The sequence below is a fragment of the Macaca mulatta genome, chromosome 14 (genome assembly GCF_049350105.2).
Source record: "Macaca mulatta isolate MMU2019108-1 chromosome 14, T2T-MMU8v2.0, whole genome shotgun sequence".
Lineage (NCBI taxonomy): Eukaryota > Metazoa > Chordata > Mammalia > Primates > Cercopithecidae > Macaca > Macaca mulatta.
The window spans coordinates 108533688-108557633 of record NC_133419.1 but is presented as its reverse complement, the minus strand read 5'-3'; the positions used below and the strand labels follow the sequence as shown (position 1 = coordinate 108557633).

Sequence of the window (23946 nt, the reverse complement as noted above, 5' to 3'; positions counted from 1 at the left end):
TACAAACCATGACTTCCTCGGCTGTTTCAGATGAAACTGTAGATCCACATGTAAACTTGCAATGCACAGCTTAGCCGGAAAGTTATGTGGAGCAGGTGACTGAGGGGATAGCTTTCACTGCTTGGACTAAAGTCAGTTTTCAAAGAGCTAAAGATGCCTATTGAATTCTGGAGTGTGTGTGTGTGTGTGTGTGTGTGTGTGTGTATGGGTGTGCATGTGTGTGGGTGTAAAGCAGCAAACTCTTCACATTTCAAATAACTAAAGATATGGGTGGTAAAATGAAGTCACATTTTTACACCTCACATGCTGACTAGGGAGAGCAGTCAAATGCAGCATCGACTGGTTAAAATTAGTCTCTCATTCTTGGTTTAGGATGTTTTAAAGACATGTTAAAGATATTCGTGAAGATGTAAAAGATACATTTAAAACCCACGTCAATTGCACTAAAAGTCAACTGGAAACAGAAGGTTTTTAAATCCTGGTAGTGGCAAATTGGCAGCCAAAGGAACAGAGTCTTAGTCAACATATTCCCATGTCCCCCTGAACACAAATAGCCTCGAACCTTCGGAGGGTGTTCCTTTGAGATATTTCATCAGTGACATCACAGTGATTGCCAGCTTCCACGGACTACTTTAGGCACTGCCCAGAGTCTAGGAGTCCAGACAGCCTGGGAGGGGAGAAGGAGTTGGAGCTGAAGTTGGAGACAGCGAGGAGAAACCTGCTATAGCCAGGGTGTGTCTCTGATCCTCTTCAGGTAACTGCAGGATTTTTATGCTTAGCATACGGTGTGTGTGTGTGTACAAGCTGCAAATGAGAAAGGCACAGGAATGTTTACATTTCTTAATGAAATAGGCAATGCCCCTTGTATACAGCGTGCCTTAAGGTATAAAGTGAATACTATTGCTTTCTCTTTTCCTTTTCTTTCTCCTAAGGGTATGCATTTTTTCCCTTCCTAGTAAAAAAAAAAAAAAAAAAAATTTTTTTTGGTATTATGGAAGAAGGTCTGTTTGCTATCTTCTCTAAGTCTCCATTCAAAGAAAACCAACGTCAAGCTTCCTGTACAATTTATTCAGAGCTTTTTTGGGTTTTAGTTCATCCACTTGCAATCACTGGATCATATGGCATGACCTTGACTTCAGGGAATGTTTAAAATGAAACCCAAAGTGTCTTTATGGGTTAACAGCAGAAAAATGGAACTTGGCTGATCTGAATTTCTGCCTAACTGGTTCATTCTTCCTAAAGTGTATAAATGTGTGTGAAAGGAATGTTCACACCACACCTTACAGTTAGTATATGTGTTGATTGAATTGAATTCACTAGAAATTCTCAACTTAACTCTTTATGTTTAATTCATCTAAAATCACATAAAACAATAAATACTTAAGGTCACCGTTAAAGTGCAAGAAGTAGTAAGAAGTAAATCCCAAGAAAGAAAGAAGTGTGATGGGTAGCCTGCTAATTCAGAGATGACTGAAAAAAAAAATGTAAAGAGTGCATAAACATATACAGTTTAAACAGTAACTAAAAGGCAACACTTCTATAATTATCATCCAGCTCAAGAAACAGATCATTGCCAGCGCCCAGAAACCCATTCCTGATCAACCCCCATCCTGCCCTTCTGCCTCAGATGTTGGGATCCTCTTGTCCCTGTTATTCTTTATAGTTTGACCATCTATGTGTGCATTCCTAAACAGTATGATTAGCCTCCCTATTTTTGACTTCATATAAATGGAGTCATATTCTATGTTTCTTTTGTAAATTCTTTCACCCAACAGTTATATTTGTGAGATCTACCCATTTTGTGTGTAGCTATAGTTCATACGTTTTCTTTGCTTTATAAAATTCAAATGTATGAATATACCACAATTTATCATCCATTCTGCTGTTGATAAACATTTGAGTTGTTTCCAGCTTGGAGTTATTGTGATAATATTGCTGTGAACCTCTTTGTTTATGTAACCTGGCACACACGTCCTTAAATGTCTTAAGGTAGAAGTGAAATGCTAGATATTAGAGAATGAACATTTTCACCATTAATTCTAAGAAAGCCAAATTGTTTTCCAAAGTGGTAGAAAATTTATGCTAACTTTGTTTAGCCAGGCCAGTTAATTGCAGTGATAATTCAATTATGTCATAACTCCTAGGAAGTGACCACAATTCTAGTAACTAGTTCCAGTCTGCTAATTCTAGCTTTGCCTCTAACTTGTTATCTGTCATTACACAAACATCTTAATCTCCTCTCTCTAAAAGTCAGTTTCTCAGCTGCAATCTTGAGAAAGAGAAAAACTGCAGTAACACTTGCCTGCGTTGTTGTGAAGGTAACACGAACAGAGCTGTGGAACAGCTTTCAATAGTATTTTTCTCATTTTCTGAGTATATCCTGTTGGATAACTATCCATGATTCCTGTGACTTAACAGCTTAATTTAATAGGCAGATTTGGTGGGACCGTTATTTTGCCCTCCTTGAATTGAATTGTTTTGATCATTATAAGCCAGGCTTCATATTTTCTGCATTTCTTGAGAACTTACCCAAATAAATGGACATTTGGACTAGGGTTTTATTTCATTGATAAGTCTATAAGAAAGAATCTGTCTTCATTTCTCATTCCTTTGCCTCCAGGCACCTTGGCAAGACTCATTACCTTTCTGTTCTCCTCTGCTCTTTTGTACATTCTCATAAATCCTTTTTCCTTGATCCATTCATTTTCTTCTGTTTACTTTCTCCTCCAAGCAAATCTTTGTAAAGATTTTCTATTTTTTCCCCTTTTTATTTTCTTGGAGAGACAGGGTCTTGCTATGTTATCCAGGCTGCTCTTGAACTCCTAGGCTCAGGTGATCCTCCCACTCATTATTAGACTGCCTGAATAATGTGCAAGCCTCCCAAAGTGCTCATTAGAGGCATGAGCCACCATGCCCAGCCATTTGCGATCGTTTTCATTGGCAATTTACTATTTCCTTCATGCTGAGGTCTAAAAGATGGATAACAATTAAAAGGGAGATGAAACATAAATCTGTCATCATTTGGCTATATATTTGCTGGCTGGCACCATCCGATTTGAACTTGTATTTTTTTTTGAGACAGGGTCTCATTATGTTGCCTAGGCTGGTCTTAAACTCTTAGGCTCAAGGAATCCTCCCACCTCAGCTTCGCAAGTAGCTAGGACTACGGGTACCCACTGCCATGCCTGGCTGAACCTGTATGTTATGCCAGTTACACAATACGAAAAATGATTATTCAGTTGGCATTTATGCAATTAATAATTTGGTCCATTGATAATATAATCAATACAGTAATTACAATTAATAATTCAGTCATGTTAGATAGTTAAAAAAATACCGCTCAGACCAAAAGCTTGCTCACAACCCTTTCAGCCTCTTGAACTCTCACCTTTAGCAAACAAACAAAACACCTTTTCTCCCTAAACTTTCACTCTACAGTAGACTTTGGCCCTAAATATCTAAGATATAAATATCTAATTATTCAAAATACATAAATCTTTAATTTCATTTAGACTGCCTGAATAATGTGCAATTTACACTACCTCACTGAAGACAATAATTTGATGACTTCATTGCATATGTTCTCAAAGTATGATTTCCTGTATGGACAATCTGTACATACTATGAGGATACCATCCCTGCTCTTTGAAATGTTTACAATCTAGGCACATCCTGGACCTGACTAAAAATAGCTGGCACAAGCCCTTGTTGAAACAGAAGTACCCATGAAGTTAACACTTGCTCTTTGGGCTGAATGCCTGTTATGCGAGGGGCTTTTGGTTGATCCCAGTAGGCTGTGTGCCCAATGCAGGACTTGTCAGAGGCCATGCAGCTGTGGAAAGTGCTTTCTGCTTTCCGTAGAGTTAGATGAAGACCTACAGCAGTCTGAGGCCTGAAAGATTATGGCATCCCACTTACCTACGTAATTCAAAGCAAGAACAATACTAAACCATAAAGTTTTTCTGTTTTGGTACCCCTGCTTATTGATACTCTTAAGAAAAGTATACACATGCATATGCACGCACACACAAACACACACAGAAGTTGGAGAAAGAAAAATGTAATATTTCACATTTTATGAAAAGCACCAATACAATCATCACAGGAAAAAAAATCAGGACAAAAATGGTGGTCTTTATGACATTAGACAGAAAAATCAGGCTGTCTGTAATCATTAGGGCTCTTCAGAGAAACATAACTAATAGAATGTGTTGTGTTGAGAGATTGGTGTCTGTTTTTAAGGAATTGGCTTGTGTGATTACTGAGACTGGCAAGTCCAAAATCTGCAGGGTGGGCTGGTGGGCTGGTGGGCTGGTAGGCTGGAGACTCAGGGAAGTCTCCAGTCCAAAGACAGTCAGTAGGCTACATGTCCCAGATCAAGGTGTTGGCACAGTTGGTTTCTTTTGAGTCCTTTCTTTGGCTTGTAAATGCCCATCTTCTCCTTGTGTTTTCACATGGTCTTCCCCTCTGTTTCTGTCTGTGTCCTAATCTCTTCTGATAAAGACACTAGTCATATTGGATTATGGCCCACCTTAATTACCTCATTTTAACTTACTTACCTCTTAAAAGACCCTATCTCCAAGCACAGTTGCATTCTGAGATACTGTGGGCTACGGCTTTGACATGTAGATTTTTGGGGGACACAATTTAGCCCATCACACTCTCCTTTTCCACAACACTTCTGTTTCCTTTGAGGAAAGGACGAGCATTGTTATACAGGAATGCTCATTAATCTCCTTGTGTTTTCTTTGTTATGTTTTATTAGGAGGTGAGGACAAGCCAGAGGTTCTTGGTGTGCCCTCAGAAGTCTGCCTGAAGTTCTCACCAAGCTGCTGGGAAAATGGGGATAAACACCCGGGAGCTGTTTCTCAACTTCACTATTGTCTTGATTACGGTTATTCTTATGTGGCTCCTTGTGAGGTCCTATCAGTACTGAGAGGCCATGCCATGGTCCTGGGATTGACTGAGATGCTCTGGAGCTGCCTGCTCTATGCCCTGAGACCCCACTGCTGTCATTGTCATGGGATGCCATTCTCCACCTGAGGGCACCTGTGACCTGCACTCACAATGTCTGCTATGGCGTAGTGCTAGGATTGATTATGTGTTCTCTAAAGATGCTGCTCCCAAGGGCTGCCAAGTGTTTGCCAATGAATGTTAGATTTATTCCCCAGCTCTTAACTGAAAATGTGTTAGACAAGCCATAAAGTTAAAATTAAACTGTATTCATGATGATGTAGGATTGTTACAAGCCCCTGATCTGTCTCACCACACATCCCTTCAAACGGTCTGCAACCAAACTCTAATTCAACCTGCCAGAAGGAATGTTAGAGCAAGTCTTTGTCAGCCCTTACAGCTATCATGTGAATAAAGTTAAGCCAACTTCAAAAACAACTTCTAGAATTTATTTTAGCTTCCATGTGTGATAGAGCATTTGACCCTTGGCTGGGATTGGAATGACAAGTGCTACCGTATTTCTAGCATTTGAGGTAAGCCAAGATGCTCCAACTGCTGAAGATTTGAAACCAAGTCAACACACTGTGTCATATTTCAAGTAATTCCATTGGTTCAGCGCTCCTCAAACTTTTCCCCTAAACTAGTCTCAAGGGCAGAGGAAGAATAAATCCGTTCCACTACGGGGTCTGAAGCATAGCCTGAATTGCCAGCTAAAAGTGCAACATTTCTTTGAAGTCTTGTGTTTTATCTTTAGAATCCACGAGAAATGTATTTTCTACCTTATAATATCTTCATGTTTGTTTTCATATAAATATTTAAAATTATTTACACTAAGTAACACAAGAACATGAGTCATGTCCCCAAGAGTAGCATATTCTATTTTGGTTATTGTTATTACACAAATGGAGCTAGTCTTTAATCAGCTACAGTTCTAAAAGGAGGAAAATAGAGAATGCAAACTTATATGTTTATAAAAGACATATAAAATAGACATTTCTTAAACATGTTGCCAGAACACCCCATGTTAGACAGACCAAATCCGCTATTTGTGCCAATGCTGAGGTAACCACAGAGAAAGGGAATGTTGTTAAACCTCATCTTACAAAGCCGCCTTCGTGAAGGCGTTTCTTGCCAAGAATTTGACCTGTCATTGAGGCATTGCCTACATTGCATTATAGTTCTTAACCCTGGCTACATTCAAAGAAAGTCAATTATCCCAGGGGTGATTTTTCAAAATACTGAGGCTGGGTACTTCTCAGACCAATTAAATAAAAATCCCAGGGGATAGAGTCCAAGTATCTATCTTCTAAAAATATTTTCTAGATGATTACATTGTGTAGCCAGAGTTGAGAATCTACTGATACCAACCCTTGCTTCTCAAAATTCGATGTGATTTTGAATCATTGGGAAGTCTCATTTAAATGCAGATTCTAATTCCATTCTGATTCTGATACTGATTCAGTCTGGGGTGGGGCCTGAGAGCCTACATTTTGGACAAGATCCTAAGTGATGCCGGTGCTGCCTGTCCAGACTGCCACCCTTGGATTAACATATTAGAATCACTTGGAGGACCTTTAGCAAAACCACGCAAGCTTAAGCCCAATTCCTAGTTGTTTCTAATTTTTCAGCCTTGGGTGAACCTGAGTGTTATTCTTTTTTGGAAGAACTCCAGGTGACTCTAATGTGCAGTCAGGATTACGAATCTTCAAATAGCAAAAGAAAAAAATGTTATATTTTGAGAGGTTCCTCTCCAAATTGGGAAATAGTAGTGTATAGTCCTCAGTGCCTTGTCCCTAATTTCAGTTAGACTCCACATATGGATGTGCAACTGCTAATGATTTAGCAGGCAGCACCTGTACTCATAGACTTTTGGCTCTAGGGCCCTTAGTAGATGGTTAGCCGTCTTTCCCCTATTTGCAGAAAACCTACTGGTTGTGTATGTGTTTGAGAAAGTGTGTATGTGTGTTGGGGAGAGCCACAACATTCCCTTCAGATGTTGGACCATCTGGCCTCTCACTGAAGTCTGAGTGATGGTGCCAACACTGACAACAGGTACCATTTATTGAGTCTACCATATATGAAACCCTGTTCTGGGCACTTTCCATAATTCATGCCATTTGTCAGATTTGGGAACTGAGGATCAGAGACTTCACTAAATAGATGTAAGTGGGGAAGCTGCAATGAGAAAAGGATCATGTTAACCTCTATGCAGAACTGTGTACACATCATGCTTTGTTACAGATCTCCAAACCATTGGATTATGGTTTAGGTTTTACCCTCACATTCTTTAGCAGTCTAAAATATCAGCCTGTTTAGATCAAGGTAAGAATTGCAGTTCTCTGTGTCATTTCTTTTTGCTTGTTAATCCTCACTCCTTTCTTTCTCTAACTTCCTGTGACTGAATCTACTGAGAAGGCTCATTTTTAGACCACACTGTGAGCAAACTTTGCAGGGATAGGACATCTATTAACAACTTCAGTGGTGGGGCTAGGAGTTATGTATTGTCTTTCACATTCAGGAGTCCTAGTCATTATGGCTAAATCCCAGTCTGACTCATAAATCTCCTTTATGTACAACCTTCCCTATGACCTCAAGTACCCTGACTCATCACAGAACTCTGCGTCCCTCAATGTTGGCCCCATTCACTGAAATGCTGCCTGATTATCCCAAACAAGATGCTGGTTCTCCTCTAGAACCAGAGCACTGAATCCTAGTTAATAACTGAAGTTCCAGCTCATAGACTTGGTCCTACTCTGGCTTTTTTCTCTTGTGTTCATTCATTCATTCAACAAGTACTTATTATGCAACTAAGTGTTGGACGTTTACTAGACATTGGAGATAAAATGGCGAGACAGCCAAGCCCCATTCTCATGGAGCATACCAATTAGTGGGGGAGACAGATACATAAATAGGTAGTTATAATGGTGTGAAAAGTTCTTTGATGAGATAAGGATAAGGTGCTGTTGGAGGAGATTCCAGGCAGAAGGAATAGCATGAATGAAAAACCAAAGGCTAGAAAGGATGACGAATTTAGGTGTAGCTGAAGCACACAGTATCTCTCCAGCCACTGGCAGTAGTCATGCCACATAAGAGCAGATTTCACAATTCTCACCACGTTGCTCTGACTTCCAAGTTGAATCACTTCTGCTATTCTTGCTGGCGTGCTCATGCACTGGAGGGGGACCTTTGCCACCAACAATTGTTTGAGTCGTGTCTGTGCTTACATATAACTTAGACACTGGCCTAGGGCCATCCTATCACTTGTATCCACAGCAGCCAGACTGGCTCTTCCCATTTACCATCTCACCCCATTGAGCAGTTCTCTGTTGGGTGATGTTCTCCTCTTCTTGCCATAAGTCGCGGGATGCCAAGATCCCAGCATGTATTGGTATTGAGCTGCCTACCTTACCATACCATACCAACCAACCAACCATCTGAATTTTTTTAAAAAGATACCTTTCAGTGCTGACTTAAACTTCCAGTCTTCTCTAAACTCACTACTAAGGTGTACATCCTTTGGAACTTCTCGTTTTTATCTAACTATTCTCCTACATTGAAATACACACACTTTTGCTTCATTTCTGGCAGTCTCAACACCGTATCTGGTCCCTAACTCCTCTTCCTAGGGCTGCCACATAGTTGGCTCTGTAAGATATAAGAAATTATCCAGGTAATTCATGTCCCAAGCCGTGGCTCTAAGAAAAGAGACTCAAGATACTCCAACCTGATCAGCATCCATAATCACATTTCCGTCTTTGCTTCATGGACCCATATGGGGTGTGTGAAATGGTCACAAAATGGTAGTGCTTCCATTGTTTTCTAAGTTAATTTAAGGCATCTCAAGGGGATGGCACTTTCTTTACTTTTACTATTCCTTTATCATTTTGCTGTCTCTTTTGTTTCACTGGAACACAGTCTACCATTCTTGCCTGCCCCACAGGCATTTTGATGAATAATCAATGCCATTTCTAGATGGCATCCCTGGACCTTTCCTTAGCAGGGTGGGCATGTCTGTTACCACCTTGAAATCTCATTACCCAGAATCCTGTCCTGAATGTCTAGAGTACCCCCAGAAAGTAGTTAGTGACAAATTAAACTGGTTCTGTTCCCTTTTCCTCTGAATATGTTATCTATCATTCTTTCAGTAGATCTATTTTATCATTTCCTGGTTTCAGAATGTTTTTTAAAACTTTGGCACAGGAGATCCTTCTTAGGGGACCCAGGTCTACCTGTGGCCTCGCTTCTGTTTACCTGTCCCCCACGCCCCACCTCCACTCTCATTTCCAACCATTTCCTACTATTTGTTGTTTTCAGTCATGCTATGCTGTCTTCTACTGTGGGGTTCTTGCATAGCTATTCTCTTTGCCATTAAGTGTTATTACCTCTTGAAAGTTATCCCCAGATAATTTCCTTCTCTGGGCCTCATGCCTAAAAACTCATAGCGTTTATCACATTGTATTGGTTTGTTTGTGTGTCTCTCCCATGTGAAATTCTTGTTTATGGGGACTGTCTTCAATGTTTAATTTTAGTTTCTAGCTGGTGCATCATAATCACTAGATAAGTATCTGTTGAACACGTCAGTGACTACTTGGCTAGATGTAAAAACTTTTGGAAGAGACATGTACCTATTTCTATGACTAGGTGCATGATCTGTGTTCACCACAGTATAATAAAAAGGAGGCATAAACAGTTCTAGTTCTTTTTTTTTTTTTTTTTTTTTTTTTTTTTTTTTTTTTTGTGAGACGGAGTCTCGCTGTGTCTCCCAGGCTGGAGTGCAGTGGCGTGATCTCGGCTCACTGCAAGCTCCGCCTCCCGGGTTCACGCCATTCTCCCGCCTCAGCCTCCCAAGTAGCTGAGACTACAGGCGCCCGCCACCACGCCCGGCTAGTTTTTTGTATTTTTAGTAGAGACGGGGTTTCACCATGTTAGCCAGGATAGTCTCGATCTCCTGACCTCGTGATCCACCCGCCTCGGCCTCCCAAAGTGCTGGGATTACAGGCTTGAGCCACCGCGCCCGGCCAACAGTTCTAGTTCTAAAAGTTCTATGAGGTTAATGAGCAAACCAAACTTCTTTTTAAACTTTAGGCAGTTGAAACAGGTTTTCCAAAGGCAGTTTGTTTCTTTATGAAATATTCATGATGCTTGCTTCTTTTGATCTGTCTCTATCACCCCTGAACAAGTTGACAATGTTTATGAATTACTCATCAAAGCCCAATGTGTCGAGCATGTTTTTGAGTTCATCTACAAACAGGGTGAAACCAGAGAAATGTCCACTTTTCAAACTGCAGAAAGTTAAGGTCAAACTTCATGTCCACACAGCATATTTCAACTAACTTTACTGCATGCCTCCTACATGTGAGGAACTTTTATGTGTTCTATTTTACTCAATTCCCTTTTATATTGTGAAGTATTTATCTTCATTTGTACCTTAAAAGTGAGAAGCCTGAGGCTCAGAAAGGACAAGTGGCCAGGCTTAAAACACAAAGCTGAGAAGCAAACCCAGTTCTCTCCAATTCTGAGAGCTGGCTCTTCCCAGTCACCACGGTTGCCCTTCTGCGTCACTCTAGGGCACAAGCATGTTTCCTTATTCTGGGCTGAAAGAGCCAAAAGCATGTGTATGTCAGAAGCCTCCGGGTAAATGCCTCAATCACTGCAGCTCAGTCATACAGGGTTTGCCACTTACACAATTCTGTGTTTCCCAGGACTTTGAAACAAGCCCTGAGATCACCTTGTCTTTGTCAGTCAACTGCGCAGCAGATAATAAGAGAGGAGAGTATTGATGGTTGATTAGCTGTTTTCAGTGTGTCAGTTTTATACGTGGGGATTGAGTGGAAATGACAGCTCCATCTACAGCATTAGCTGGTTACACACACTTGCAGGAATTTGTCACATGGTAATTTTCATCTCCCACCCATTAGATCATTTTAAAATAAAGTACTAGAAAAAGCATGGTCTTTGGATTCACTGGCTATATTTTGCTTACTAATACGTGATCCCAGATAAGCTACTGAACTTTTGTGAACCTCAATTTCCCTAGCTATAAAAGTAGAAGATAACAGTAAGTATGAACAACTATTATGTATCAATTTAAAAAATAGAGAATAATACCTTTTTTGCAGGATCACTATGTTAAGTTACGTGATATTTTTCAAAGTGCTTAGCACAATGCCTGGCATTAGTAAATGCTCAATAAATGATAGTTAATCTTGTTATAACATAAGTAAAGCACAATATTTGATACATAGCCTCACTTTTAAAAAGAAGTGTTAGATTTTAGTACTTTTTTTTTTTTTTTGAGACAGAGTCTCACTCTGTCGCCCAGGCTAGAGTGCAGTGGCACAATCTCAGCTCACTACAACCTCTGCCTCCTGTGTTAAAGCGATTCTCCTGCTTCAGGCTCCTGAGTAGCTGGGATTACAGGCATGTGCCATGACACTGGATGATTTTTGTATTTTTAGTAGGGACGGGGTTTCACCATGTTGGTCTTGAACTCCTGACCTCAAGGGATCCTCCTGCCTTGGCCTCCCAAAGTCCTGGGATTACAGGTGTGAGCCACCGTACCCAGCCAAAGATTTTAGTACACTTTTAAAGAAAGCATCAGGGATTGGTGGTGGGGTGGTGGTTGCTGCTGCTGCTATTTCAACACTATTTCTTTTAAGAGGGTAACAAAACACTTTGAGAAAGTTGTGGCTTCTTTTTTTTTTTTCTTCAGCAGGGGAAAGGGATAGGGATACTGAATTGTAGAATCCCTTTGCTCATGAAGAATACAATGTATTTCTCAAAACGCAAGAACTGCTTGAATTACAATACTCAAAATACCTTTTCAATTGCAGATTCCTGCACCAACCCCAGAACAACTGAAAGGGAACTTCTGAGAGTGGGATCTGGCTTGCTACGTTCTTAAGCCAGCTCCCCAGATGATTGTTATAGTCACTAAAGTTTGAGAATCCCAGATCCACAACATCCTACCACACCAGCACCCAAGATTTGCATTTCTGCTTTTTTATTTTTATTTTTTCCACAGGAGTCTTACTTTGTTTCCCAGGCTGGAGTGCAGTGGTGAGATCACGGCCCACTACTGCCTTCGCCTCCTGGGCCCAGGCAATCTTCCCACTTCAGCCTCCCCAGTAGCTGGGACCACAAACGTGCACCACCACACCTGGCTAATTTTTGTATTTTTTTTTTTTTTTTGTAGGGATGGGGTCTCCCTATGTTTTCCAGGTTCGTCTCAAATTCCTGGGCCCAAGTGATCCTCCTGCCTCAGCCTCCCAAAGTGCTGGGATCACAGGAGCAAGCCATAGTTCCCAGCCCTGCATTTCTACTGTTTTCAACAACTTGGGCTCTGGTTGGTTGGACTGAGAAGTTCACACAATTCCACTTTTCCAGAGAGGTCACAAAATTCTTACCCCCATCCCTTTGAACTGCAAAGATACATTCTTTATCTTCCCATCTCTCCAGGAAAAGCTTTCCTTGCACCCTTTACCCCCATTCCTAGTCTGTTCCCACACCGGGTCTATATTCTCTCCCAAACAAGTTTGCCCTGTTGTACTTGGAGATTCAAACCCTGTCTACAACGCCACTTAATAAAAGGTATTTTTTAAACCTGAAGTTATATAGTGCGTTAACTTGCATGCAAGAGTTCTATTTTGACATATTTTCAATGAAGATGCTGGAACTGTCACTCCAGTTTCAACGGCTTTAGAGACTTTAAACATCAACAGGTGTTTCCAAATTATGTGTCCTTTTGACTTTCATTTTTCCGGGCAGTCAGACTACACCCAAGGATTAAAAATCAGCATAAAACAGTCTTTACTTTAGACCTCAGATTTAAAAATTTCAGAACTTTGTTACTTTCTCTCTGGGGAAGTAAATAAAAAATGAGTTTTCTCAGCAGCAGCAGTTCCAGCCAGGGTCTGCATGAAGCGATATCAGTCTCAGGGCAGTGTTCTCAGGTTCCAGCCAGTACTGCCTGACCCAGATCCAACTGTGAGCTGCCTCTCTTCCAACAACATACTCATTTTATATTCCTCTGACACTGCTTCGAAAGGACATGGAGAAAAAAGTCTATTTTCAACACACGCTGTGTCTACAATGATGACATGCATGGTGATACCCACCACCCACATCACAAACACCCTGCCAAGTCCTAAGCTAATTTGACTTCACAATGGCAAGCTTTTCAGACGCCCAGAGGTTGTACGGTGATTATTTGATGATTCAACATGAAAGCAGCTCCCGTTGTTTGCCACATCCGCACTGAGCTTTCCATTCATTCAGAATGACAAGGTATTCATAGTGTCTTGCAATCAATTTTGAGACGTCTCTGCCAAAGAGCTCCACTGGCAACATTGCAAGGCCCTTTTTATAAGTCACCATTTCCATCCCCACTCCATCCTGTCAGAATGACTGGGGTCGCATTCATATTGCAGACCAACAGAAACAGCGGGAACCTGAACTTGGAAGACTGGATTTGATCACATGCATCATACCATCTTGATTTTGGAAATGAGACAAGCCATATGCAGTTTGAGAGATGCCAACCTGAGATACATTTTGCATTATACCATATGTCACTGACTTTAAAGATGGGTTTAGACCAGTTCATTTTGAACAACACTTATGAAACATCACAGGCCAGGTAGCGGGTTTCACGCCTGTAATCCTAGCACTTTGGAAGGCCCAGCTGGGAGGATTGCTTGAGCTCAGGAGTTCAAGACCAGCCTGGGCAACATAGTGAGACCTCATCTCTATTTTTTTTAATTAAAAAAATTCTTAAAAAAGGGCACATCTCAGACATGTAATACGACTGATGATTAGTCTCTAAGTCATACAGCATTCTGCTCCTGAGAAGGATGTATATAGTGAAATAAATATATTTCCCTTGAAGACCTCTGTCTGTGGTTTCATCTTGTCTTTTTCATCTTTTCCTGGTATTTTCAGTGTCATAGATATGTTTATTCTGATGCCACAATGATTGATGTGAACTTTCAGCTGAGGTTATATTTAATCTACAATTAATTCTCTGAAATAAAAGGACATCCTTTTTATCTGCGGTGAAAAGGTAAAGCAAGCCCAATTCTTCAGACCTAGCTGTACAAACCACATGGCCACTTATCTGTGGAGATAAGAATGAAGGTATATCTTGGCCGGAAGAAAATGACGTATTATTACCTGAGAGCAGGACATATATTTGGATAACATCATTTTTGATTTGCACTTCAAAGCTGGCAAGTGTTCTTTTGAATATTATTTATGATGATTTGAAAAAGAGATACCAAAAGGTTTTTTGTTGTTGTTGTTGTTAATCTGGGTGCCAATCAAAAAAGAACTCAGACAGCCAGGCGCGGTGGCTCATGCGTGTAATCCCAGCACTTTGGGAGGCCGAGGCGGGTGGATCACAAGTTCAGGAGATCAAGACCATCCTGTCCAACACGGTGAAACCCCGTCTCTACTAAAATACAAAAAAATTTAGCCGGGCGTGGTGGTGCGCATCTGTAGTCCCAGCTACTCGGGAGGTTGAGACAAGGGAATTGCCTGAACCCGTGGGAGGCGGAGGTTGCAGTGAGCTGAGATTGCGCCACTGCACTCCAGCTTGACGACAGAGCGAGACTTTGTCTCAAAAACCAAACCAAACAAAACAAAAAACAAAAAAAGCTCAGCCTTGAAATATGAGTTGTTCTAAGTTACAACACTATTTAATTGTAAATTATTATAACCATTTGTTATAATGTCTTATCTTTTCTGGGAAGAGACAAATTTATTCAAATTTTGTTTGGCTGGAGTTTCCTTGAAGCTATCAGGGCTCTTTGGCTAAGTGATATTAGATTCTAGCCATGTTTATGAAATCAATCTTTCATCATCAACACCGACCTCTTTCATTAACAAAAACTTCTTGGTCGTATTTCATAACTTTTTTTTTTTTTAAGATACCGGTTTTGCTATGTTGGCTAGGCTGGATTCAAGCTCCTGGGCTCGAGCTGTTCTCCTGTCTCAGCCTCCTGAGTAGCTGGGACTGTAGGTGCACACCACCACACCTAGCTATTTCATAGCTTTTAGTTTTTTTTTTTTTTTTTGAGACAGGGTCACTTTGTCACCCAGGTTGGAGTGCAGTGGCATGATCATGGCTCACTGCAACCTTGACCTCTTGGGCTCAAGCGATCCTTCTACCTCAACCTCCAGAGTAGCTGGGACAACAAACATGTGCCCCCAGACTCAGATAATTTTTGTAATTTTTGTAGAGATGGGGTTTTGCCATGTGTCCCAGGCTGATCTCATATTCCTGAACTCAAGTGATCTGCCCTCCTTGGCATTCCAAAATGCTGGGATTACAGGCATGAGCCACAGTGCCCAGCCTAATCTTACGGTTCTATGACTATAAAATACTTGAGATCAACGTCTCTGTAGCCATATTTGTGTTACTGAGGTTGATGAAGAAATCAAGGGGAAAAGAAGAGAAAGAGTGAGGTCTATTGTTGCCTCTTTTAATGTGGTAGAACTTTTTGACTTACAGAAAGTGTGGAGCCCTTTTAAATGAATGCTTCACATTGGACATCACCCAGTGGTGCTTAAACTAGACTACATGATGTAGGCACAAGTTTCAACACAGAGTAGGAGAGATACCCCCACAATATGTGGGCTTAATTTCAAGCACAGGGAGTAATTGTCTCGTACCAGACCTCCAATAAGGTTTCCAGACTGTTCCAGCTAGAGGAGATTTCAAAGATACTAGGTTCAACAGTGAGATTTTATAGAGATGGGGGACAGGCTTAGAGAAGTTACACAACTACCCATGTTTTGTTTGTGGCAATGCTGGGGTGACAAGCCAGATCCCCTGATGTTTAGACTAATATTTTTCCAAGTGGCAACTCTATTAAATTGGATTTCTTTATGGAATCTGTCTTCACAGCTCTCGGGTGGGGGAAAAAAACAGCAAAATGTGGTTCCTTTTGTCTGTGGCCCAAAGAGTGTATCCTATTCCACACATATATAACTGAAAGTGTTTCATTGTGTGGCTACCCATGACCAGGTTTCTCTTTTATGGGCTGGAAAATATATTGACATTTGTCCTGGCTGGATAGCCAGGTATTTCTACTGAATATTCAGCTTCTAGTAGTGCGTTACTTGAAAAAGGGTGGGCCCAGGGGTGCTGCAATCAGAAGCCTCCTGTCTCTCTCAGAATCTTTCTAATGTCTATTTAGTGATAGACACTTTAGCCATCATTAAGGCTGGAAGTGGAAAGGAAATATCAGCAAGGGTTGAAATTTTAGCTGTGGAGAGGAATAAGTGCTTCTATGACCTCTAAGATTCCTTACAGTGTAATATCATTGGATGATTTTCTTAAGAACTTTATTTACAGCTCTCAGATGCTAAAACCAGCTGCTTACAGATATCTTTCCTATCTTTCCCTACTCTCAAGGAACATGATCTAAACATGAGTCATCACAGGCACCAAGATCTTGGCTAGAAAATCTTCCTAGTGACACGGTATCCTATTCCCTGAGAGCTGCCAAAGGAATTCTTTCCATAGCTTTTTCCTCAGAACAGAGGCAATTAGGCATAGTGGAAGAAGATGGACTTTGGCAACAATTAGTTAATCCCGAGTAAGCCACGTATTAATGTTTGACCTAAGACTAGTAAATTAAAGTCAATGAGCCCCACTTTTCTCGTCTAAATATAGAAATAATGCTACCTATCTCAGAAAGTAATAGAAGAAGTAGAAATGGTAAATATAAAAATACATACAAAGTACAAAACATAGTAGAATCTAGGTAAATAACTTTCAAACATAATTTTTAGGTTATATTGGGCTAATACTATGGAACCCCAACTTCTGTATAAGATAAGCTTTTGAGAGTTTATTGCCCCACCAAGTCCTACATACTGACCAGCACGTGTGTGTGTGTTGGGAGTAGAGGGTTGGATGAGAGAAGACAAAACAAGACAATGATTCTCATTTTGTAACTAAAATTTTAGTATTCTTTTTCATCTTTCTCTTTCTCATTCATTGCTTTCTCATCCCATTTTACAAAACTACTTTTAAAACAAAAAATATATATTAAGACATTCTTGTTAAAAAGTGTGAACAGAAGCATCTTTGTCATTCCTTTTTTCTGACTAGGGGAGAGTCAAAATAGCTGCTGCTATAGAGATGAAATGCTAGCAAGTAAACAAGGCTGGCTCTTCCTGTTAGAACTCAAAATTGTCTTAAGTACTCTTGCATATTAACTTTTACAAATGAAGTTTAGAATAAGTTTTTCAAATTTTGTAAAAAGCCCTTTGGGATTTTGATTTGAATTACATAGAATTTTAAGTTAGTTTTAAGAGAATTATCACCATTAAAAGATCAAATATTTCCAGTAATGAATGTGAAGTATTTTTCTAAATTTTCTAGTCTATTTAAAAAAAAGTGCTTCAGCAAAATGTTTAGTTTAATTTAAAAGGTCTTTGATATTTCTTATAAAATTTATTCCTATAGATTTTATAGCTTTTTGTCATTATAAATGAAATGTTTTTCTCTTAATTTAAAATAATTAGAGTATTTAAAAATAACTAAAAACCAACATTACTATTAATTTAATAACAATAATATGTTTATAATAATGTATTTATTTTATATCCAGCCACATTGCTAAACTTTTTGTCAGTTCCAGTAGTTTGGCAGTTGTTGCTTTGGAATTTTCAGGTGGACAATCACATATTAGGCAAAGACAGTTTCCCCAGTAGGTATGATATTTGACATAAGTTTCTGGTGGATAGTTTTTATCTGGTAAAGAAAGTTTTCCTTCTATTCTGAATTCGTTAATTTAAAAAATTAGGATTTTTTTTTTTTTTTTGCTTTATCAAACACTTTCCAAGCATCTGTTGAGATCCTCATGAAGTTTTTTTCTCATTTGACCTGGTAATTAATTAAACTATGTATATTCCTGGAGTATAACCTACTTGATCACAACATATTCTGTCATTATAGTATCAGAGTCAGTTTACTATCTTATTTAGAATGTTTGCATCTATATTCATAAGTGGAATTGTTTTCTAATTTTCTATTTTTGTGCTGTCCTTGTTCAGTCTAGATTTTGTAATAGGATCATGCATCATGCTGGTCTTATGAATTGGATTGTGTAGCTTTCAATTTTTCCTTATAGTTTATAAAATTTATGTAACTTATATTTTATGTAATATTGGAGTTATCTTTTCTTGAGGGTTTGGTAGAACTCATTGGTAAAATTGTCTTGGTGGACTACAGTGATTAGGGATAGATCTTAGATAATTCAGTTTCTTATATGGTTGATAAATTATTTAGATTCTCTACTCATGAATCAATTTGAATAATTTCTATTTTCTCTTAAAATCTTTCATTTCTGCTAGGATTTTAAATGTATAGAAAGTGGATAACCCAGCCAAACTTGATTCTGAAAAAAGCAAAAAAAAACTGGACAAAAGATTTTTTAAAAATCTGTTTGAAGTCTTCAGGAGCTAAGAAGGGAGTAAATAATTACAGAGATAGAATCATGGAGAAAAAGGAATCATAAGAAGTCAAGTCAGCATTTGGGACTGTTTTTTCCCATTAGACTCTAGATTCTGAAGAAGTCACTGAGAGGGTGAGCAGTGGTTTAGATCACCGTTAGGAACTAAGGGAATAAATATTTGAATTCAGAATCCCCTACGAAGGGAAATCATGGCAAGCTCCATAGCCTTTGGGACCCTCAAAAGTTTACCCTAAGAAAAAAGGTAAGCCAGAAGTAAACCAGACTTGATCCAATCTTTTATTCATGTTGACAATCTCTCTTTAGACCATTTATATTTAATATTACTATTAATATGGCTATATTTAGTATTATCATTTTATTATTTGTTTTCTGTTGTTCCTTCTGGGTGTTTTTGTTTGTTTGTTTGTTTCCACTGTCTTGTGTATTCCCTATAAATTTTTCTAGTTTTTGGCTATATATCTTTGAATAATTGTTTTAGTAGTTGCTCTGGGAATTGCAATATGCACTTTTCACAATCTACTTAGAGTTAATATTTTACCACTTTGAGTGAAATATAAAGGGAATCCCTTTACTTTCCTATCTTTACATTAAAGTTGTCATATGTTTACATCTACATAAACTGAAACCCCCCCAGAAAACATAATGTTATAATTCTCTCTCAGCACTTTAAAAATGTTCCACTGTCTTCTGACCATCATAGTTTATTTTTATTTTTTTAATTTATTATTATTAGTTTTTGAGACAGAGTCTCGCCGTCACCCAGGCTAGAGTGCAGTGGCTCAATCTCAGCGCACTGTAACCTCTGCCTCCCAGGTTCAAGTGATTCTCCTGCCTCAGCCTCCTGAGTAGCTGGGACTACAGGTGCATGCCACTACACCTGGCTAATTTTTGTATTTTTGTAGAGATGGGGTTTTACCATGTTGGCCAGGATAGTCTCGATCTCCTGACCTCGTGATTCGCCTGCCTTGGCCTCCCAAAGTGCTGGGATTACAGGTGTGAGCCACTGCGCCCGGCCATCATGATTTCTTAAAAGAGATCTACAACCATTCAGTTTGTCGTGTCCTATACGTAGTGTTTTATTTGTCTCTAGCTGCTTGCAAGATTTTTCTTTTATTTTTGGTTTTCAGCAGTTTTAAGTCATGATGTGTCAGACTGTGGTTTTCTTTCTTCCTTACCTGCCCTGCCCCCACAACCTATCTGGCTGTGGTTTTCTTTGAGTTACTCTGTTTGAGGTCCACTGAGCTTTTAAATCTGTAAATCCATGTCCTTCAACAAATTTGGGGTATTTTTGGCCGTTATTTTTTCAACTCTTTTTCTGCATTAATTTATTTCTTCTCTTCTTCCTGGACCTTAGTGATATGGACTATTAGACCTTTGATGTTGTCCTGCAGTTTCCCAAGGCGCTGTTCAGTTTTTAATAAATGGTTTTTGTGTTTGTTTTTCAGATTTAGTGATTTCTACTAATCTGTCTTTAAGTTCACCCACTCTTTTCTCTGCCATCTCCTTTCTGCAATGGAGTCCATTAGTGAATATTTTCATTTTATGTTTCAGTTCTAAATTTTAGGTTTGATTCTTTTTTATAGTCTCTATTTCTTTGCTGAGAACTTCTCTTTTTATTCATTTCAAGAGTATTGCTTTTACTTCATAAAGCATAATTAGAATGGATGCTTTAAAGTTTCTGTCTGATAATTTTAACTTCTGGTCATCTCTGAGCTAACTGTTGATTTTCTTTTCTATTGAGAATTGTTAAGAATGTCCTTATTCTTTACATGTCAAGGAATTTTGAATGGTTTCCTGAACATTTTGAATATTATGTTATGAGACTCTGGGTTCTGTTAAGATCCTCTGGATAATTTGATCTTTAGTTTTAGCAGGTAACCAGTCTTTGTAGTTTAAGATTACAAATCCCAATCTACCTTCTCTGTTCTATGGTTCCAAAGTCAGTTTAGTTTTGAAAACCTTTGCAGTGCTATTTTGGTTCACTTTATTTATGTCCCACCCAAAGTCTAGGCTGGCACATGGGCAGTGGCCTACACTATGGTGTGGTTCTGAAAACCTTTGCGGTGCTGCTTAATATCAGTTCCACCTACAAGTAGCTCAGAAGTGACTTCATACAAAGATTTAAGGAATCCATTTCCTCAGCGCTCTCTTCTCCATGACTTCCCCAACACTTTCTAGTTCTCAAGGGCTTCTTTTCATGGTCTTCTGGCTAAAAAACTGGGATTTTAGCCTCTCCATGTTGTTGTATACTTCTCACAGGGGGTCTGCCTCAGGAGCAGAAAGTAGAGAGAAAAAAGGAGGAAAACAATTAATAGAGAGTCCCCCAACATTCTCCATATCGCAGGGATATCTTTTTCCAGTTCCTCTGGTAATAAAAAAGGATTTTCTCTGAGTTCGAGGTGTTTGCAAGCCAACCACTGCTGCTGCTGTTGCAAAAGGGCAGCTTCATGACTTGCCACAGGGCAGGGCCAGGAGATTACTAAAAGAAAGAAAATGAGGATTCCCTTCACACTCACAATCCTACAGGGCCCCCATACTTTGTCCACTGACTAGACAAAGAGGATTTGTCTTAGTCCTTTTCTGCTCACCTTTGCTGTGTAGTTCCAGGATTTGGGCTGCTGTAGAGTGTAAGTTAGGATATATGCATGGGAAAAAAACCAAAAACAAAAGAAATAAGAAACTCACTGTTGTAATGGCTGTTCTATGAGTTTTGAGAAAGATATAGAGTGGAACCAGTTTACTCATTTTAACTAACATCAGAAGTCTCTGACATTCAGCCATGAATCATCTAAATCTTTCAGTAGATAATAGTGATACAAGATTGCTAGTGCCACAGCAGCCTGCCAAAGCAAACGAAAACTCCCTCAGGAGAAAGATAGCACAATCCTAGGCATCAACTTATCTTTACCATTTTTCATATACAATGTCTGGTACTCAATAAAAAAGAACCAGGCATAGTGCCAGTGTCTACGGAGTGCTGTAATGTAAGTTATTCAGAGCAACTTTCTTTGAATATGTTTTCTTTAAAGTAAAAATAGAAACCTCTTTACAGAAATGAAAAGTCATCACCCCACTTACATCTCCCTTCTCACCACGGTGCACAACAGTGTCTGCTAATATATAAATTAGATGTGTTATTTTCAGGCAAATATATTATTTTAAGTAATTTGTCACAAGATTAATTGTAATTTAAAAAATCTCTCCTGTTTAAATATTTTCTTTACGATAACATGATTAAGTCACCATGGCATATGATCTGGCATTTACTCTGTGAGTTGAGATACATTTGGATGTCGTCAGCTAGAATCTCAAGTGATGGATATATCCCCTGTATGTAGTTGCTGCTTCTCTCTCTTCTCAAAAGGATTCCAAATGTGGCAGGGAACAGAGTCCGGTGATCGAAAAAAAAAAAATTTTTTTCTTTTTTTTTTTTTGGTCACACAGGCTGGAGTACAGTGGTGCGATCTTGCGCACTGCAACCTCCGCCTCCCCAGTTCAAACGATTCTCCTGCTTCAGCCTCTTGAGTAGCTGAGACTACAGGTGCGTGCCACCATGTGTGGCTAATTTTTGTATTTTTTTTTTTTTAGTAGAGGTGGGGTTTCACCATATTGGCCAGGCTGGTCTTGCACTCCTGACCTCATGATCCACCCACCTTGGCCTCCCAAAGTGCTGGGATTACACGTGTGAGCCACCGCACCCGGCCACTAAATATTTTTTTTTAAAATTAACTGGGTGTGGTGGCATGCACCTGTAGTACCAGCTACTCAGAAATCTGAGGCAAGAGGATCACTTGAGCCCAGGAGTTCAAAGCTACAGTCAACTGTGACTGGGTCACTGCACTCCAGCCTGGGCGACAGCAAGACCCTGAAAAAAGAAAAGAAAAGAAAGAAAACAAAGACAAGAAAAACCTCATAAATAACATAGGTGGTTTCAGCAATAAAATAAACTGACCCCAGGTGTAGAACTGTGGCAAGGTGTAGTACCCCTTGAGTTGAGAAACTTTTGCTCAGAATGAGCCTTTCTGGAAATTTTCCCGTGGGCTTCCTTAAAAATTTCACTTTAGACCCAACATATACACAGCAGAGGGCGCCCCAGTATAATCCAAGAGCCCCAGGGCCACTGAACAGCTCTGCGATTATTGGGCCTTTGCTCAGTTCTTACACTTCTGGTGATGTTTGCTCAACAAACATCTAATGAGTGTTTATTATGTGCCAGGCACATATTCTCTTTAGGCACTTCAGACACAAAGCTGAATTTGAGTCATTTCCTGTTCTCAAGAAGCTTATATGCAGTCAGGCAGGGGAGATGAACGTGTGTGTTAACTAACTAAAAATATCAACAGCTAACATTTATTTTCCACTTACTGTGTTTCCGGCAGCATGCTAAAGGCTGTGCCTCTATAATCTCATCTACTCTCCATAAGAGCATTCCAAGTTAGTTATTGTTATTATGGCTGGCATCGCACTGTGAGAAGTGCTATAATCGAGGAATGAAAGTGCGTGGGAAGGAATAAGAAAGACTTAAGTCTACTTAAAGGAGTTAGAGAAAGAAAGAAGTGACATTGACTGTTTACTCGTTTACCTTGTCCTCAACTGTGAGCTGGTTGAGTGCACAGGCTGTTTTGCTCAGTTGTGAGACCTCAGTGCCTTGTCTCAATACATATCTGATGAATGAATGAATGATGTTTCAGCTGGATCTTGAATGACAAGCAGATTTTCACAAGATAGGAAAGAGAAAAAGGCCTCCTAGGCAGAGGATGCAGCATAATAAAGTCATTGAGACATGATTGTGAGATATTCAGGAAATACCAAGTAATTTGGGGTAAGAATCAGAGTACAAAGTGGGAAGTGGGAGGAGAAGCTGGAAGGTCAGTTGGTGGCTTTTGTAGCTACTACTGTGTGACAAATCACCCTAAATGAAGCGGAGTAAACAATAAGTATGTATTACTGTTTATATAAGCCCTCTGGGGGTTTCTGCCGGGGCTGGCTTGCCTAGGATGGCCTCACCCACACATGTGGTGATTGGCTGGCTGTTGGCTGAGACATGAGTCTCTGATCATTTAGTAGGCTAGCATGGCCTTGTTCACGTGGCAGTGGCAGAGTTCCACAAACGTGAGTGGACATGGACAAGGCCTTTTTAGAACTAGATTTGGAATTGGTACTCTGTCATTTCTACCATATTCTGTTGACCAAAGAAAGTCACAAGAACAGCCTAAATTCAAAGATTGGGGAAATAGACTCCACCCCTTAATGGGAGGAGCTACAAAGTAAAATTACAAAGGGTGGAGATACAGAGAGGGGCCATGAACTACAGACATGTTTGCACTCCAGCTATTTCCACTGAGACTAGATACCAAGGGGTTTTCACCATCTGAATGCCAAGTATGGACTTTATTTTGCAAGAATGGGAAGCTCTCAAAGGCATGACGTAAGTTTAGGTCTCAGAAATCTATCTGTGGTAGTGTGACATGATACAAAGTTTGAAGGGAGGAGAGACTGAAAGCAA

The 23946-nt window shown here is 39.6% G+C and overlaps 1 protein-coding gene across 1 annotated transcript; it reads left to right on the top strand.

Annotated features, from left to right (window-relative positions):
• Window positions 1–614: 614 nt before the first annotated feature.
• On the top strand, window positions 615–5388 carry SLN (sarcolipin). The gene is made up of 2 exons (XM_015115605.3): window positions 615–754; window positions 4766–5388. Exon 2 carries the CDS (start codon window positions 4841–4843, stop codon window positions 4934–4936), a length of 96 nt encoding a protein of 31 aa, XP_014971091.1. The 5' UTR covers window positions 615–754; window positions 4766–4840; the 3' UTR covers window positions 4937–5388.
• Window positions 5389–23946: the final 18558 nt, after the last annotated feature.